At 34.8% G+C, this 17284-nt stretch overlaps 2 protein-coding genes and 1 non-coding gene across 4 annotated transcripts; 2 read left to right on the plus strand and 1 right to left on the minus strand.

Annotated features, from left to right (window-relative positions):
* Nucleotides 1–2600: 2600 nt before the first annotated feature.
* On the plus strand, nucleotides 2601–9751 carry LOC129809957 (pre-mRNA-processing factor 17). Its single transcript, XM_055860133.1, has 3 exons — nucleotides 2601–2834; nucleotides 2916–4297; nucleotides 9517–9751. The coding sequence occupies exons 1-3, from the start codon at nucleotides 2670–2672 to the stop codon at nucleotides 9692–9694; spliced, it is 1725 nt and encodes a 574-aa protein (XP_055716108.1). The 5' UTR covers nucleotides 2601–2669; the 3' UTR covers nucleotides 9695–9751.
* Nucleotides 9752–9799: 48 nt separating this feature from the next.
* On the plus strand, nucleotides 9800–16133 carry LOC129809960 (transmembrane protein 181). Of its 2 annotated transcripts, XM_055860141.1 has the most exons (7): nucleotides 9803–9937; nucleotides 10070–10732; nucleotides 10792–10945; nucleotides 11018–11098; nucleotides 14830–14929; nucleotides 14996–15601; nucleotides 15659–16133. In XM_055860141.1, the coding sequence occupies exons 2-7, from the start codon at nucleotides 10194–10196 to the stop codon at nucleotides 15796–15798; spliced, it is 1620 nt and encodes a 539-aa protein (XP_055716116.1). In that variant the 5' UTR covers nucleotides 9803–9937; nucleotides 10070–10193; the 3' UTR covers nucleotides 15799–16133. The 2 variants fall into 2 exon arrangements, with proteins under 2 accessions (XP_055716115.1, XP_055716116.1); XM_055860140.1 differs by having other exon boundaries at nucleotides 9800–9937; nucleotides 14996–16133.
* A 114-nt stretch (nucleotides 16134–16247) lies between these two features.
* Trnaq-cug (transfer RNA glutamine (anticodon CUG)) lies at nucleotides 16248–16319 on the minus strand. Its single transcript has one exon. It is a non-coding gene; the product is annotated as a tRNA-Gln (tRNA).
* Between the last annotated feature and the right edge of the window lie 965 nt (nucleotides 16320–17284).

The raw sequence follows: 17284 nt of genomic DNA on the forward strand, positions 1-17284 counted from the left end.
AGAAAAATTGTTACATCTCTATTGAAAAACTAATTATAATATTTGAAACTCTTTTCTTTAGGTTAATAAAGTTTTTATTCGAGAAAATGCCTTCAAACTCCATGAAAAGTAGAAAATAAAACGGATAATGTCTAGAATTTTCCGAGAAAAACATTTATATCAATTTTGAATTTCACTCTTGAGTGATTGTATGTATAATATGTATAATAATAATAATATTTATTTCCAATCTCCAATTTGCGTCTGCCGCCGACTTCACAACCGATCTCATCGGAGAAAACGGCAGAAAACTCCGAATCACTGATCGTATAGGATAGGTTGCTGATTAGATATACATACTTATATATAATAAAAACAATTTTAGATAATATATACATAGGAAGAATAACAATATAAATCAGCAAAAAGTGATAGTCACATGGCGCAACGGAGAGGAAGAACGGCAGCTGGACTCCGTGGAGGAGTTCGTGTGGCTGTCGTTGAGTCATTACTAAAAGTAACTTAAAGAAAAAAATTTGAAAATTTGAAAATAGAAAAAAGATAGATAACGGTAATATGGGAAATATGGTGGAGTGGGGTGAGAGCAAGAGGAAAACATGCTTGGAGATAGATCTAAGTAATTGTCAGTCAGAAGTTTGAAAACAGTTGAGATATTTGAAATACAAAAATACAAAAATTGGCACAAAGTGTATACGGAAATAATTTAAGTAAATTCGAATATCATATGTATATCAGTATCTTATAAATTTCAAATTTTCAGCGATCTTTCTGTTTTTCTCAAATTGACTATAGTTCTTATATGTGTTCTTATAGAGATAAAACCGAATTCTGAAATAATTCTGTAATAATCGAAAAATCAAAAAATCCTCAAACTGTCATTAAAAAAACGGAAGTTTGAAATGATTATCAAACATTGCGAAACTTATCATGAATATTTGTCGAGGTTCTCGTTACAAAAATGCTCGCACTACAAAAATACTACAAAAATAAATCAAAGCTTATAACAATGTTATTTAATTGTTTATTCATACATTTAATTTATAATTACTTCAGTATTCAGGATTCAGTTTTTTTTTGTGACTGGTGTTCCCCAAGGAGGTATACTCTCACCCCTATTGTATAATTTGTACACATCTGATTTGAAATTTAATTCACCCGTTCAAGTAGCATACTTTGCAGATGATACTGCAGTCTTTGGCTCTCATAAAAATCCCCAAGTTATTACCAAAATACTGGGTAATGCAACCAATGAATTCTTAGATTATTGCAAAAAGTGGCGCATAAGTGTTAACTCAGAGAAGACTCAGGCAATTTATTTTACGAAGAAACGCAAAATGAAATTTCTTCCAAAGGGCCCAATTCCCACTAAGTCTACTCCAATGAATTGGTGTTCGGAAGTCAAATACTTAGGTATCACTTTAGATCCAAAACTAACATTCCAAAAGCATATCCAATCAGCTATAACTAAATCAATGAAACTTCTTCGTATTTTATATCCCCTTCTTAATAGCCGGTATAAATTATTTAAACGCCTTAAAAGGTTATTATTCATAACTGTAGTTCGTAGTATGCTAACATATGGCAGCCCTGTTTGGTACAATTGTGCAAAAACCCACAAAAAACGACTTCAGATTATCCAGAACAAGTTCCTTAAAATTATATATAAAAAACCGCGAGATTATTCAACATACCGATTGCACAAACTGGCAAATGTTCAAATGATCGACTCCTTTCTCAATAAACTTCAATTGAAATTTATCGAGAACTGCCGCATATCGCCTCACACAGTGATCCAACAGCTAAACTAGTGTTAGCAAGTTTAAATTCAGTTAATGATAGCGTTTAAAAGCTCTATTCTAATATTGCTAATCTGTCAAATGTGATTCATTAAGTAAAAGTCACCTAAATCTACAGTAGAGTCTCTCAAATCTGAATCTCTCAAATTCGAACGCCGTTTTGATTCAAAATGTCAATTGTGAGGTTATGTTAGAAAGTTCGTATTTTTGGTGAATGAAAATCATATTTATGTGCTTCTTCCTGAATGTTTACATACATTATGGTCGTATAAAATGAAAAGGAAGTATATTACCACTAAGACTTGCGAGAAAGTACGGAATTTTGATTCAAAGTACAATTTAATCTCACACAAATTTCGTTGGTTTTGAAAAAAAGATCGTTCGAATTTGGGAGGTGAGAAATGTCAAAAATACCCCCCGAGCGTTCGAATTTAGGAGACTCTACTGTACTTTATATATTCTTCTATTCTAAATCTCTGTTTAATACTTATAATATACTCTGAATTAAAGATGTAGCAATTAAATCAAAATTGGAACACTTACTTAAATTGTATATATACCTGTACTTTTAATGGAATAAATATAAATTAAATTAAATTAAATTTTTTTGTGACCAAAAACAACGCGCGGAATGTCAAAAAACGATTTCCACTAAGAGTTCCACACACGAAAAACTCACCTGCTTCTCTCCGATATTCGTGGATACGGAGAGCAGGCAGGTGGGAAAAATAGGAGAAAACGTCACGGAGAGAAGCTCGCGTAAAATCTTCTCTTACAAAGTGGAGGATACGCCCAGCGCTCATTGTGGTCGGTACTGGAAACTATAATGTTTTGACGTTTGCAAATGTTGTGTTTTTGAGATTTCCGTGAAAAATGTCGAGTTTAGCTTGTCTTCAGAGCTATGGAAGTGCTAGTGATACAGATTCTGATGCAGAAGATCCCAAAGAACTCGTGGTGACTGAAAAACCCGTAGGTGGTGGTGAATATTCCCTGGCAAAGTCCATTGAAATCTGTGCAAATCCAAGCGTGATTCCCGTGGTAAGTAAACAAAGTCCTTTCCCTTTGATTTTCCCAAGGAAAATACCAGGAAGTGATCTAAAATTGATGCCGTCTCTGCAGAGGGATGCCGATGTGTCGAGAGTAGTGGATCCGGGTGTGAAAGAGCTGGAATATAACCCAAAATATGAAGAATTGTTTGCACCTGTCAAAGGTCCGGAAAATCCCTTCCTGACTGACCAGATGAGAGCCACGAAGAACATGCTTTGTGGCTTTGTGGAGAAGGCTCATATCAGTGCATTTCAGTTTGAGAATCAACGACGGACTTTCCATACTTTTGGCTATGCGCTGGATCCCTCAGTCGATGGGGAAGGCTGCGATGGCCAGAGTTACGTTGGTGACCTCCAGGCAGCCTATGACACAGACGGGAAGACTGTCTTTGAGCCTGCCACCTTGCCAACGAGTCAGAGTAAGCGGAAGAGGAATAGAAATGACAATCCGGAAGATGTTAATGGCTTTCTCGGGCCTTGGGGGAAGTTTGAGGATGAGAAAACCGTTGCAGTGCCCACGGAACAGGAGAAAGCAGAACTCGAGGAATTACTCTCAAAGAAGCACAAGCGCGGGAAGTTGCTGGAGGAAAAGCCCGTGGAGGAGAAATCTGTGCTTCACATCAAGGATGCCATCGATTATCAGGGACGCTCCTTCCTGCACGCTCCTCACGATGTCGGCGTCAATCTACGTTCAGATGCTCCTCCGTCGCAGTGCTTCCTGCCCAAGGCACACATCCACACGTGGCAGGGACATACAAAGGGCATAGCTGCCATCAGACTCTTCCCAAGAACTGGACATCTCCTTCTATCTGCCAGCATGGACACCCGTGTCAAACTCTGGGAAGTCTACGGAGAGAGACGCTGCGTGCAGACCTACTCGGGCCATCGGCAAGCCGTCAGGGATATCTGCTTCAACAACAAAGGAACTCAATTCCTCTCAGCAGCATACGATCGCTACATCAAACTCTGGGACACGGAAACTGGCCAAGTGGTGTCACGATTCACCTCCAGAAAGATCCCATTCTGTGTCAAATTCTATCCGGACAACAACAAACAGTACCTCTTTGTGGCTGGCACTTCGGACAAGAAGATCATTTGCTGGGACACTCGAAGTGGCGAAATTGTCCAGGAGTACGATAGACATCTGGGTGCTGTGAATTCCATCACCTTTGTCGATGGGAATCGTCGCTTTGTCACAACTTCCGACGACAAGAGCTTGAGAGTCTGGGAATGGGATATTCCCGTGGACATGAAATACATCGCTGATCCGACGATGCATTCAATGCCTTCAGTCACGCTGTCGCCGAATAACAAGTGGCTGGCCTGCCAGAGCCTGGACAACAAAATTGTCATCTTCTCAGCCCTCAATCGCTTCAAGATGAACAGGAAGAAGACCTTCACGGGCCACATGGTGGCTGGATACGCATGCAGCTTGGACTTTTCGCCGGACATGAGGTAAGTGCTCCATTATTTTTTTTTTTGAATTTTGCTTCATTTATTCCTTTAATGTCTTTAAAATATTATTCAATTTAATAAAACCAAAATTAGGGGACACCGGGCCAAATAGGTTCAAGAATTTTTCTTTTTGGTTTGTTAAAAATATTTGAAATAATTCAGGAAAGTGAAAATGCCTGTTCCTCTAAAGTGATTTAATTTTTCAGGACTTCCTTGTTACATTAGATCCTTTCTGATTTGAAATTACGTTTCATGAATTTCTAGCCATCCGTTTGAGAAATTTTTTAAAATAGTTTTCTATTTTAACTCTTTCCGGACCGCAGTATGCTGCAAGCCAATTTCACAATTTTTTAATCAAAAATATCTAGGCTCAGGAATTAATTGTGGTCCTATAAAAAATATGTTCTTATTAAATATTAAATATTTTAAATATTTGGACATCCTTATAGTTTGTAATCATCCACAAGAATAGAATTTTTATCAGTTCTGAATAATTAAAAAACATTGTTTTTCACTGAATATTCATATGCTGCTTTGGGTACTCAGAGTCCCAAAAGAGACGAAAGAGTTAATAAAACCAAAATTAGGGGACACCTGGGCCAAATAAGTCCAAAATTTTTTTCTTTTTGGTTTGTTAAAAATATTTGAAATAATTCAGGAAAGTGAAAATGCCTGTTCCTTTAAAGTGATTTAATTTTTCAGGAGTTCCTTGTTACACTAGATCCTTTCTGATTTGAAATTTACTTTTCCGTGATTTTTTTTTGAATTCGTTCGAGAAGTCTTACAAAATAATTTTTAACTTTAATTCGTGGTAATCTCTTAACTCTCTTAATTTAAGAGGAACTTGAAACAAATTTTTATTGCTCGAACTGCACAGTCCACAGAGAGGGCAGTGATTAGGGGAGACAGGGGTAGAATTAGCCAGCAAATGAAGCTTTTTTTTCGCGAGTGGCTTGTGAAAAAATGATAAGTTTTGTCTAATATTTTTATGTTTCATAAGTAGCATTAGGATATTGGCTATATGAAACAGTGTAGTTCAAAGCTCTAAAATCCTTGGCTTTTTCTTGAGAGGATAATGAAAAAAGTATGGCACATTGGCTACACTTACCCCTGCCTGGGTTGAAATAGCCACTTTTGGGGTACTAATTGCCACTAGTTTCCCAGATGAAATTTTAAACTGGAGATACCAAATCTTGTTTCACTTGATACACTGAAGCCCACTGATGCTAAATATGTTACTTAAACCTAAAGAAAAGGGCTTTAGCCAAGTTTTTTATGACATTTTTGTAATTGAGGCAAAATTAATGCAAACATTCTGAAAAAATCTATTTCTCAAGTTGCTCATACAAATGGCAATATTGCTTGGAATATCAATAGTACTTTTTCATCTAACAATTATCCATCTATTAGTGAAAAATCATTGATAGTTTTAGCCCGCCACGGAAGAGTGACTACAACTGCCCCGAGGGCTGTTTCAGTGTTTATCATCTTATATAAAAAAGTGGATAATTATTATCCAAGTGAAAAATATTTTTTAATTAGGTTTATTAAACCAGAAACGAGGTAAAACTATGAAATCTTGACTAGAAACTCAGAAAACCAAATGCTGGTCCAAAAACTGTAACATCAAAACTACAATTTTATACCCATTTTATAAAAATGCTTCTAAATTGTAGGATAACAGGATCAGAGTTATAAATATTTCTGGGAATATGGGGATGTGTTCCTACTTTCATTAAAAAATACTTTGCTTGATGTACATTTTAAGAAAAACGAGAAAAATCCACTGTCTACTTTTACCCCTGGCTATAGGTACCCCGGTCTCCCCTAAATACCTAGAATTTTTCACGCTCAAAAGTTTCACCTTTTCATCGTCCATACCCCTCCCTCCCCCCCGAAGACCACTTCCCCTTTAAAAAATCTTCGCGTTTCAGACAATTTCTGACTGACAAAAACGTCGTCCGACTGTCACCAGTTCTAGAGGCCAAATGGTTAGAGATAGCGACTTGGAACCTTCGAGGTACCCTTCCATTAATCGACACAACACTGAGAGAAATCCGAAAAAGTTAAAATAACATTCCGGAAATGTTAATTTTACCCTGCATTATTGATCGGAAATCGGTGTAAATATTACCCTTTTTAGGTGTATTGGGAGTTAAAGTTACCCCTTTTCATGTTAATTTTACCCTTAAAAAGGTGCAAAATTAACATTAAAATTTTTTTATATATTTTTACACCTAAAAAGTGGTAAAGTTATGATGAAAAAGAGTTAATCGCACCCTTTTTTTTCAGTGAAGGATCTTTAACAAAATACACTCCTCATTTTCCCCTACTCCACCCCTTACCCTCCAAAATTTTTTTTTTAGAAATTGTTCGAAAACGCATCCTACGATTTTTTTTTAATTTCTGAAAGTTTAAGGTAAAATTAGGTAATTTGGAACCATTTACAATTTGAGACATTTAAGATTTTCTCACTGTTTTAGAGATTCAAAAGGAAAAAAACTGTCCCTTTTCTTCTTAATCGTCTTCTTCTTCTATTTTGCGGTCTTTGCTTTCTCTTTGCTCATCTGGCTCATCTGAAACAGTGAGAAAATCTCAAGTGTCCCAAATTGTAAATGGTTCGAAATTACCTCATTTTACCCTAGGCGGATATTTCGTCTATATACGAAAACGTCGTTTAATCCGTTTAACCGGTTTATTCGCTTTTAACCCATTTTAACCCTCTAAAGACGATTGTGTTACCGATGACCCAAATACAAAATTTTTCCTACGATCATCTTAAGTTACGTGTTGCTATAAAAACAGAGAAAAAATTATTTTTTCTGACTCTCGATTTTTGATCCTCTCGTCTTTAAAGGGTTTAGGACAATTGGAACACCGGTGTTCCAAAAAAAAAACCTACGGCCTTCTAAAAGTCATGATTTGCTCTAAGAAGTCAGAAAAAGTGATTTTTTCTGACCCTCTCGTCCTTAAGGGTTACGTGGTCGCTTATTCCAAGAAAAACAGGTTATTTCCTTGACATCTTTTTTCAACATCAATGAACAAAAATTTAATTCGAGTTCTTAAGCATCATATAAAAGTATAACCTTTTACCTACATTTTCTTAAATTGATTTCAAAATTTTAAAAATTCATCCGGTGGGACCTAATTTTTGGAATCAGTTTTTGAAAAATTACATAATTCTCAGTAGACAAGATTTCTCAGAGTGTATTTAACTAACATTAAAAAAAACTAAATATTTTCTTTTAGCTGATGAGTTAAACTCGTACTTGAGCGGTAGATTTTTTTTTATCTTGATCACATCTTATTTTACAAGACAAAACGTGGTGTAATATACGCCGAAAATTGTTTATTTTTTTGTATAAAATTCTTCCAAAAATCCAAATTTAATTTAAAAAAAATATCAACCGTTCAAGTACAATAATAACTCATCAACTAACAGAAAATATTTAGTTTTTTTTTTTATTTCTGATGAATACACTCTTAGTAATCTTGTCTACGGAAAAGCATGTTTTTTCAAAATAAGTCTCCGAAAATCAGGTCCCCTTCCCACCCCATTTTTAAGATTTTTAAATGAAAATTTCAGAAAATATAGTTTGTTGTACTTTCATATGCTTAAGAACTTAAAATTAAAATTAAAATTTTTTATGTCAATAAGGAAATTAGAAAAAAATATGGTGTTTTCAGTCTTTTTAACCCACGTAACCCCTTAAAGGGTTAATCATTCCTAATAAAGCTTTATCAATATCAAAGGTTTTTTAAAAAGCTCCTAGGGGCTCTGAAATCGCCGTGAACGAAAATACGTTTTCGATCACTGCGAGCAGTAGAACTGGAGTAATTTTCATCCGTTTAACTTGAAATTTTCAGGGTAGGCGTTTATATAGATTCTCTAGAGAAGTAAAAAGGACTTTTCAAAATTGATGAGTAATTGCATTTAAGAAAGTTAATTTTTTAGCCAAGAAAGACATGATTTTTTTAAGTTGTTGCCAAAATTTCAAAAATCAAGATTTCTCAATTATCCAGAGAATCTATCTATCAATCCAGTTCTACTGCTTCCCGTGGAGCACTTCAAAAAATCGACCCTCAGTCCGCGCACTGCAGCCCCACCATTTTGTGTTCAAATAAATTGAAAGAAAAAATATCTTTGTTTTCTTCAAGATTAGGGTCAAAGGAACACCTATTGACACTTCCAGAAATCAATTTATGGCCTATTGGCACCCAATTTTGTAAAATTGTTTTTGAAAAATTATTATCAAGCTCAATTTTTACTAAAAATAGCTACCTAGATCCGAAATTGTCAAAATCGATGTAGAAATGGATCAGAGCAAAATTGCCCAAAAAACAGTTCTTATAGGTTCTTATAGCTATCTTTTTTTTCAAAAAATCTGAGTATGGGATTTTATTGGTTCGTCAAGAAGTTAAATTCATAAAGATTCAATTGATTTTTTGATTTGATTTGTCTCAATCAAAAAATCAAATCAAGAAATCAAATCAAAAAATCTTTAAAGATTCAATTAAAATTTGATTTGATTTGTCTCAATCAAAAAATCAAATCAAGAAAATCAAGAAATCAAATCAAAAAATCAAATTTTAATTGAATCTTTATGAATTTAACTTCTTGAAGAACCAATAAAATCCCATACTCAGATTTTTTGAAAAAAAAAAGATAGCTATAATAACCTATAAGAACTGTTTTTTGGGCAATTTTGCTCTGATCCATTTCTACACCGATTTTGCAACTATATAGTTGCACGTATTTGTCCATTTTGTTTTGCAAATGTGTCAAGAAACTTTTGACCGATGAAAAATGCTCAACTTTGGGAAAACAATTAATTTTAATACGAAATAAAATGAACTAAAACTTTTTAAAATACATAAGTAACATATATGGATTAGAAGCAACTTATTTAAAAATAGAAAAATGTTAAAAATTTTATTTTTGTATCATTTTTTTCCACATGGTTTCTCGAACATAGATTTGTCAAGAAACTTATGGCTGACACTATATAGGTATAGGTATTTACCTGAAATGCAAAGATGGTTCATAATTTCTTATTTTTCTGTATTCCTTGTTTGTATATTTTACAATTTATTGGACTTTTACTGGTTAATCTCTGATAAATGTCTTAATTTGTGTGTATTTTTTTTTAATATTTTTCTTCAATTGCTTGAAGATAAGTTAATATGATTCCAACCTGTTGATCCGTGTCTCTTTACAGCTTCCTGGTGTCAGGAGATGGCGATGGCAAAGCTTACATTTGGGATTGGAGAACAACAAAATTGTACAAGAAGTGGAAGGCTCATGATGGAGTTTGTATAAATTGTCTGTGGCATCCTCATGAGCCGAGTAAACTCATCACAGCCGGATGGGATGGTCTCATCAAGTATTGGGATTAAAAGTTTTAATATTTTTTTTTAAGTTATAAGAATAAAAATAAATTGAAAAAGGAAAAATTGTTTAGTCGTTGAGAAGAGAGGATGGGGGATGAATTTGAAAAGGGCGCAAGACAGGGACAAATAGCGATTGCTCGGAAAAGTCGGAAAATCGATAACGCTTCATGCGATACAGCTGATGGAGGCGAAAGGTTAGAAAACTCTTGGATTTTCAGAAATTCATTCCAAATTTTCTCTGCAAAAGTGGTAAGTGGGATTTTTGGAAAATTGAATTTTGTGATTTGTTGGGATGTTGCTGGGATTGGATTGAAGGATTTGAGTTTGAGAAAAGTTGGTGGATGTTTTTCCAGTGTTGCGATTGATTGTGTTGCTTTCCAGGAAATTGGTGGTGGAAAGAAGACGCAAAAGACTGGAAAAGTTGCGAATTAGCATGGATACTTCCCTGTAAAACTTCAACAGTAGAATAATTTCCGTAGAAATTGCTTTTTCCAACTGAACAGCAATGGACTCAATGGGCTTGGGCTATTCCTACCACCTTCCATCTGGTGGATTTTTTCAGCGTGTCCGGAACACTCTGTCCCTGGCACAATTCAGTGATCTCTTCAGTGAGTTCAATGAATATATCGCACCGGCATATCATCATGATCGCTGCGAAAGATCTGTCCACATGCGCCTCTATTCCATGAACAAGCGAGAGTTTGTGATGGTCTTTATGGCTTTCTTTGCCTGCTTCGGATTGGGCATTTTTATTGGATTGGCAGGACCACCAATAACAACAACCACCGAAATCACAGCCACTTCCATCCTTCCCAATGCTTCAGCCATGGAGAATAAGCTCATCATGGCCACTGGACCTTTTAGCATGCGAAGTCCCCTCATGACAATGTACGCCCAACAATTGTGGCTCATTGCACAAATCTTCACGGACAACAGAGACGACGAAGCTTACGACAAAAGCTTCCAAGTCAGCCTCTCCATCGACGGACTCACAGCAGATCACAAACCTGTGCCCATTCTCTACGGCGAGAGCGTGAAAAACAGGTGAGAAAAACTCCCCAAGTACCACAAAACCCTTCCTTAAATTATGCAAAATTCTCAAGGACGAGACATTTGGTTTGCGAACGCAACACTTGCGAAGAGTTCACAGTTCTCCATTTGGGCTTTTTGGACTACGCTCACTACATCGTTACCATCAGATTCTCGGGCTTGGAGTCAGTTCATCGGAGGTACAACATTAAACAAATTAAGTTTTTTGTAAGTTTTTAGATAATTTTGAAATTACTGCTCTCTTTATTTTATTGCATTTCCTTTTTCTTTCGATTTCAGTTCAAAACGTACAATCCAGCATTCACTCAGATTGAGATTTGGTTCAGATTCATCTTCCTGCTTTTCACCTTCATCGTTACGGTAAGCTTATTTTTTTAAAAACGTATTTTTTCTATTTTGAATATGATTCTCAAAAATGCAGTTTTTTTAAGGAAAACCTATAAAATATTTTTGATTAGGTTAAAATATTTTTCCTACAGAAAAATATTTCGTAAAATTGTTTGTAAATGTTTGTGAAATTTGGGGACTTGTGAAATGCTCGTAAATTAAATAAAGTTTGTAAATGTTTGTTCCTTTTTCACAAACATTGTTCGTAACATGAGCAATTGACGAGCATTTTTTGTTCTTTTACAAACATTTTTTTCGTAAATGTTCGTAAACCTACAAAAATGTTCGTAAAAGTTCGTCATTTGTTTGTAAAGTTTGGCCAGACAAAAATGTATGAACAAATGTTTGTAAAAGAACAAAAAAATGCTCGTCAAGTGATCATGTTACGAAAAATATTTGTGAAAAAAGTACAAATTTTTACAAACTTTTTTGTGGACTACGAGCGTTTTGTAAGTCTCCAGTAGGAATTTACAAACATTTACGAAAAATCTTACAAAATATTTTTCTCCGGTCTAGTTCGACTTAACTCCTTTGTTTTTTTCGGGACTCTGCGTATTCAAAAAGCAGCTTTTTTTTATCTTTTTAGAATCATGGTTCTTGGGGAAAATTATAAAACAGAAGTACATCCAAGTCCAAGAATATTTTTGCAAGCATCTGAATAAATCTAAAAGTCCTTTTTAAAGCGTTTCTTCCTGAGAATCAATTTTTTTTAATCATAACCGAGTCTGTCCCAATCGTCCAAATTCGACAAAATTTTCAAGTGCTTTTAAACATTTTTATTAGGTCTTTGAAATCATGTTTAATATTTTTTCTATAGGTCTTTATGAAGAGAATTATGTCCCAGATAGACTTACAACTTAAGCCGAGAGACGGCTTAGTGGGAAACCGATGGAAACGTTATCTTATCCATTATTTCGCTCATAATTTCATTAAGCCGTCTCCCGACTTAAACCGTAGATCTGTCTAGCACGATATTTATATAGTATATGAGACCTTTGTAATCCAAAAAAAAAAGAATTAGGGCAGAATCACATTGACAGTAAAATGCTCACCGTATTTCGTTAATTTACGATTTTTACTGCAATTCTTACGCAAATTCTCGATTACCGTATTACCTTATCTCATACTCGGTGGCACTAGGAGAAAATAATAATAAAAAATTGAAGAAATAAAACGAAAATGCGATAAACGGTAAGCAAAAAAACTACGATTAATTTCTCTTACAGTTATTTTTTGCTCATCGTTTATCGCATTTTCGTTTTATTTCTTTAATTTTCTTATATTTTCACCTAGCGCCACCGAGTATGAGATAAGGTATTACGGTAATGGAAAATTTGCGTAAGAATTGTAATGGAAATGCGTAAATTAACGAAATACGGTAAGGCTACGGCGAGTATTTTATTGTCAATATGATTCTGCCCTTAGGTTTTTTGTGATTTTCTCGGAACCATGCAAAAATTTTATATTCTCATTACTAGGTGCTTTGGATCGCAAACATTCTTTCTCACATTAATTTTTTATTAAGGAGACCTAAACGACCTAAACTATTGAACAATAGGATTGAATCTTCCTTGATATTTGAAGATTCGAAAAATGTTCAGAAAATAGATTCTTAAAAAAAAAAAATTGAATAAAAAATAATACCAATTATGTAGACCTAGTAAAATACTGTGAGTAGAATTTTTAAATATTGTTAGTTAAAACAATCGGGTTGGAAATTTCAAGACCTTTCCAAAAAATCCAAATTTAACCAAATCGGTTGAAAAATTAACCCTCCGAAGTAATGAAAACTTTTTCTTTCAAAAACTCAAAATGGCGATTTTTTAGGTCATAGGTATAATGGGGCGAAATGTTCACCTGGACGACCTCCTAAACATATCCAAAAATAAATGAAATCATAGGATCCGTTGTCGAAATAAACCAAAAACATGGTTTTGGTGGGGCTGGCGAGGGGTGGGGAGAAAAAATAAGAAAACGACTAGAGATATCATTTTTTATTGGGCGTCACCGAAGACTGGAAGTTGATATCTCTTACTGTTTAAGCTCTAGGACGGTGACAAGTCGAAAAATGTATCCAGATCAGATCGATAAAAAGCCTAAAAGGCTACAAAGAACGATATTTTCAAAACTGAGTAAATTACGGGTACTTTCCCGATACATTACCGATTGAGGCCGATGCAGTCGGATTTGGATTTTGAATTTGAAGACCTTTGAAATAAGTCTAAATTTGACCAAATCGATTAAAAAATTGGCCCTCCAGAGGGATTTAACTTTAACCTTGCATAATTCAAGATGGCGATTTTTCCGGTAATGTAGGCGAAATCGCAAAGGGTCAATTTGGTGAAGTATAAAAAAATGCATGATTCTGGAGGGGTAGCAACGGATAAAGATAAAAAGAAAACAAAACGTCCAGTGATGTTTTTCTTTTTTGATAAGGAGTCACAAAATAACGGAAGTCAATATCTTCTACCATTTAAACTCCAAATCGGTGACAAATTGATAAAAAGTGGATTTTATATACTGCCTATTCAGCTCACTATTTGACAGTACAATATTGGAAAACAATGTACAAAACAGTACAAAATGCAGAACAAAACCAGGATATTTTATTGATTGAATTCCAAAGAGAGAGTAGTATAATCTTTCAATTTTTCCACCCTCCTTTCTGAATGTCTGCGTTCCAGACGAATTCTGACTAATAATGATGTGACGCTGTTTGTCCAGCCATCTGTCCGTATGTTACTACCGTTATCGGTCAAACAGTTAGAGATAGACATTTGAAACTTTCGAGGGACCCCACTATAAGTTGACTTCCGCATCATTTTTTTTTCATTGAAATATATGTAATTATAAAATTAGAATAACACAAATTTTTTGTCTCTCTTCAATGTAGAGGACATTAATTCACCAAAGAAAACCATCCTTTTTCGTTTCTAATACGAGTTTCAGACACAAGGCTTAGCCATATGACTTAACTGGTATAATTTCTTATCAATCACAATTATTTGGCAAAATTTAACTTAGCATTGGATTATTAAAGATGAAAGAATTATTAGGTTCTCAAAAAGCGATAAAATGGCTTTCTATTTAAGATTTTGAGACCCTCGGGATCGGGGCTAAACCTTAAGTCTGAAGACCGCTTTAGCCATATCCCATATGGCTTAACATTAAGAATTTTCGGAAAATTTTGACTTAAGATTTGATATTAAGGAAGATGATCCACTAAATGCTAAAAAAAAAACAAATAAAATTGCTTATTTATTTAAGATTTTGAGATATTTGGAATCGCGGCTAAACCCGAGGCTAAACCTCTAGTCCGAAGACCGTTCAAATTTCAAATGTCTTTGGAGTTCTACGCCAAAATTATAATTTTTTGGGGTTTTTTGAGAGAATCTTGATGTAATTCTATATGTATCAACACATTAGGATAAATTTGGGCTATTTCAAAAAACTTTAGAATTACATCCAACTTTTCGTAACATTATAATTTCGAAGAACTACAGTAAGAGACGCTGTTGTGTCAGTTAGATTTTTATTTAGCAGTAATTTTATTTAAATTTAGAAAAATCTTCGAACCCACTTCTTTGAATTCAAGCACTTTGAAATTTTATTATAATTTTTATTTATTTATTTTTATTTTTTTCCAAGGATTCAATGAATAACGTTGTCGGTATTCAAATGCAAACTTTATGTAAAATTTTCAGTGCTGGTACGCCCATACCCTGAGAAAGTATTCAGCAAATCAATGGTCAATTGAGCAGAAATGGATTTCCGTACTGCTTCCTCTTCTTCTTCTTTACGATAGTTAGTATTTTTTTTTTGGCTCAGGAAAGTGAATTTCTTTGCTGAAGCATTAATAATGTTTTTCAGATCCTCTCTTTCCGCTCATCTTTCTGATGAACTCTTGGCTTCCGGGAATGGTAGATGCTGTCTTTCAGGCTACTTTCCTCTGTGCTCTACTTATGTTCTGGCTGTGCATGTATCACAGTCTGAGGCAGAATGAGCGTCGTATCCTGACATTCTACGTGCCCAAGTTGATCGTTGTGGCGCCCATTTGGCTCTGTGCCATTGTCCTGGCCACTTGGGAGAAATGCAATGAATTGAGGGATCCAACATACAGTCACTTTGTCGATACGGGCAATTACTCTTCCTTCAAGATCTTCTTCTATCTGGCAGGAGGTGTCTACATTCTGTACTTGGGCCTCTTGATACTCAGGGCTTACAGTGAATTACGTTCAATGCCGTACTTCGATATGCGTTTGAAATTTCTAACTCTCCTGATGCTCTTTGTCGTTAGTATTTCGTTAACTGTAACTATGTATCGTTTTGGATTTGGTATCCTGCAGGATAATTTTATGGCCACCTTGAAGACAACTTACAAGAGTTCAGCACAATTTATGTGCTTCTATGGACTCCTCAACTTCTACCTCTTTACAATGGCTTATGTTTATTCGCCTCATGATCGTCCTGTTCATGGTAAATTTGATACAGGAATATTTATCAGTAGAATACCTCAAAATACTTTAATTTCAGAACCTGCCATCACGAAGGACAATCCAGCCTTCTCCATGATCAATGATTCTGACGAGGATGTCATCTACGGATCAGATGATGACAGCAGGAGACCTCTGAATTCAGCCGGTGGCAAAGGAAATGACTATGATAGTGACTAAAGTCATCCTCCTGAATCCGTGAGGCCAGAGAGAGAGTCGTTCAGTTAACTCCAGGTAAGAGTGATTTTGAACGAATTTTTTCCAGGAGAAATCTTCTCCTGAATTTTGAGAATGTGAATTTGACCAGTAAACTGAACATTTTGTTGTAAAGTGGACAATTTTTCGTGTCTAATATTGCGTAAGTTTTAGGATAATTTATGCAGGAGTCATTCGAATAAAACAGGCCAAAAAATCCTTATTTTAACCCCTTGATGTAAAAGAAAAGCCCTTTTGGTGTTAAACATCAATTAAAATTTAGTCTCATAAGAATAAAGTTATCTAATATTTATTGTGAACTAATTTCTTCGTACTTTTCGTCTTTTATTCAACTTTGGCGATGAAAATTTTTACCTTTTAAATTTATTCGGCGGTGCTGTATTAAGGAAAATGTTGCGCAAGAGCAAAAGACAAGGTTCCACCGAGAGTTGAACTCGGATCGCTGGATTCAGAGTCCAGAGTGCTAACCATTACACCATGGAACCGCCGACTTGCAGGACGACACCCACTCTTGTCACATCTTTTACGTATACATTTGCAATTTTTTAATCAAAAGGAACTGATAACGGAATCAGCAGAGAGGAAAAGCGGACTCTCATATCTTAGTTTCATATTTTAGTGCTCTGAGTACCCAAAGGAAAATTTAGGTATTCTAGTTCTTTTTGGGATTAAAGTCGATAAAAATGCAATTTTAAGGATGTCCAAATTTAGGATATTCCTAATTAATCCCTACTAAGATGTTTTTGATCTAAAAATTAGGAAATTGACTTGCTCCATATATTACGGTCCAGAAAGAGTTGATATAGGCGTAGAGAATATTCCTGGGACAATTTGATAAAAATAAAACCAGTGAGTGATAAGCCAGATCAGCTTATTGTAGGTGAGATTCTTATTGTATATTCGGATCGCCTGCAAATTTATTTTGGAGCTGAAGTTGAAGGATGTTATTGCATGAATTATAATTTTCGCATTTAATCATTTGAGAAGGAAGAGACAGAAAAAATTATTTTTTCTGACTATTCATTTAGAATTTAGAGGGAAACATTCTTAAAGTGTGAAAGCAAAATATTAGATCTTTAAATGGACTGGCAGAAAAGTGTTGTTCGGATGAAATGACTGCTAAAACGTTCTTTATAATTTCCTAATTCTTATGACTTGAGTTTTTGCTTTTGTAAAATAAAAGGATCAAATTGATCCAAATTTGATCCTTTTGCAAAGGATGGATCAAGTTTCAAGAATCTTTAAAATTTCGAACTCTGAATGCACATTTATCATAATAGAACATGTTAATTTGATCCATCCTTTGCAAAAGGATGAATTTGATCCTTTTATTTTTACCAGTAGGGGGATGTGGGGCTACATTGTTATACGATTTTATTACATTTCTAAAGGAAATTGGTCCTTAAAATTATTTAATTTAGTTCTATATTTGTTTTGTAGAACTAAATGA

This window comes from Phlebotomus papatasi, chromosome 1 (genome assembly GCF_024763615.1).
Source record: "Phlebotomus papatasi isolate M1 chromosome 1, Ppap_2.1, whole genome shotgun sequence".
NCBI lineage: Eukaryota > Metazoa > Arthropoda > Insecta > Diptera > Psychodidae > Phlebotomus > Phlebotomus papatasi.

Excerpts from the sequence above, each read along its gene's own strand:
- LOC129809957 (XM_055860133.1), top strand. The coding sequence starts at position 2,670 with ATGTCGAGTTTAGCTTGTCTTCAGAGCTATGGAAGTGCTAGTGATACA. Across the intron at positions 2,835-2,915 it reads ATCCAAGCGTGATTCCCGTG|AGGGATGCCGATGTGTCGAG; the intron begins GTAAGTAAACAA and ends CCGTCTCTGCAG. Across the intron at positions 4,298-9,516 it reads GACTTTTCGCCGGACATGAG|CTTCCTGGTGTCAGGAGATG; the intron begins GTAAGTGCTCCA and ends GTCTCTTTACAG.
- LOC129809960 (XM_055860140.1), top strand. The coding sequence starts at position 10,194 with ATGGACTCAATGGGCTTGGGCTATTCCTACCACCTTCCATCTGGTGGA. Across the intron at positions 11,099-14,829 it reads TTTTCACCTTCATCGTTACG|TGCTGGTACGCCCATACCCT; the intron begins GTAAGCTTATTT and ends TAAAATTTTCAG. Across the intron at positions 14,930-14,995 it reads TCTTCTTCTTCTTTACGATA|ATCCTCTCTTTCCGCTCATC; the intron begins GTTAGTATTTTT and ends AATGTTTTTCAG.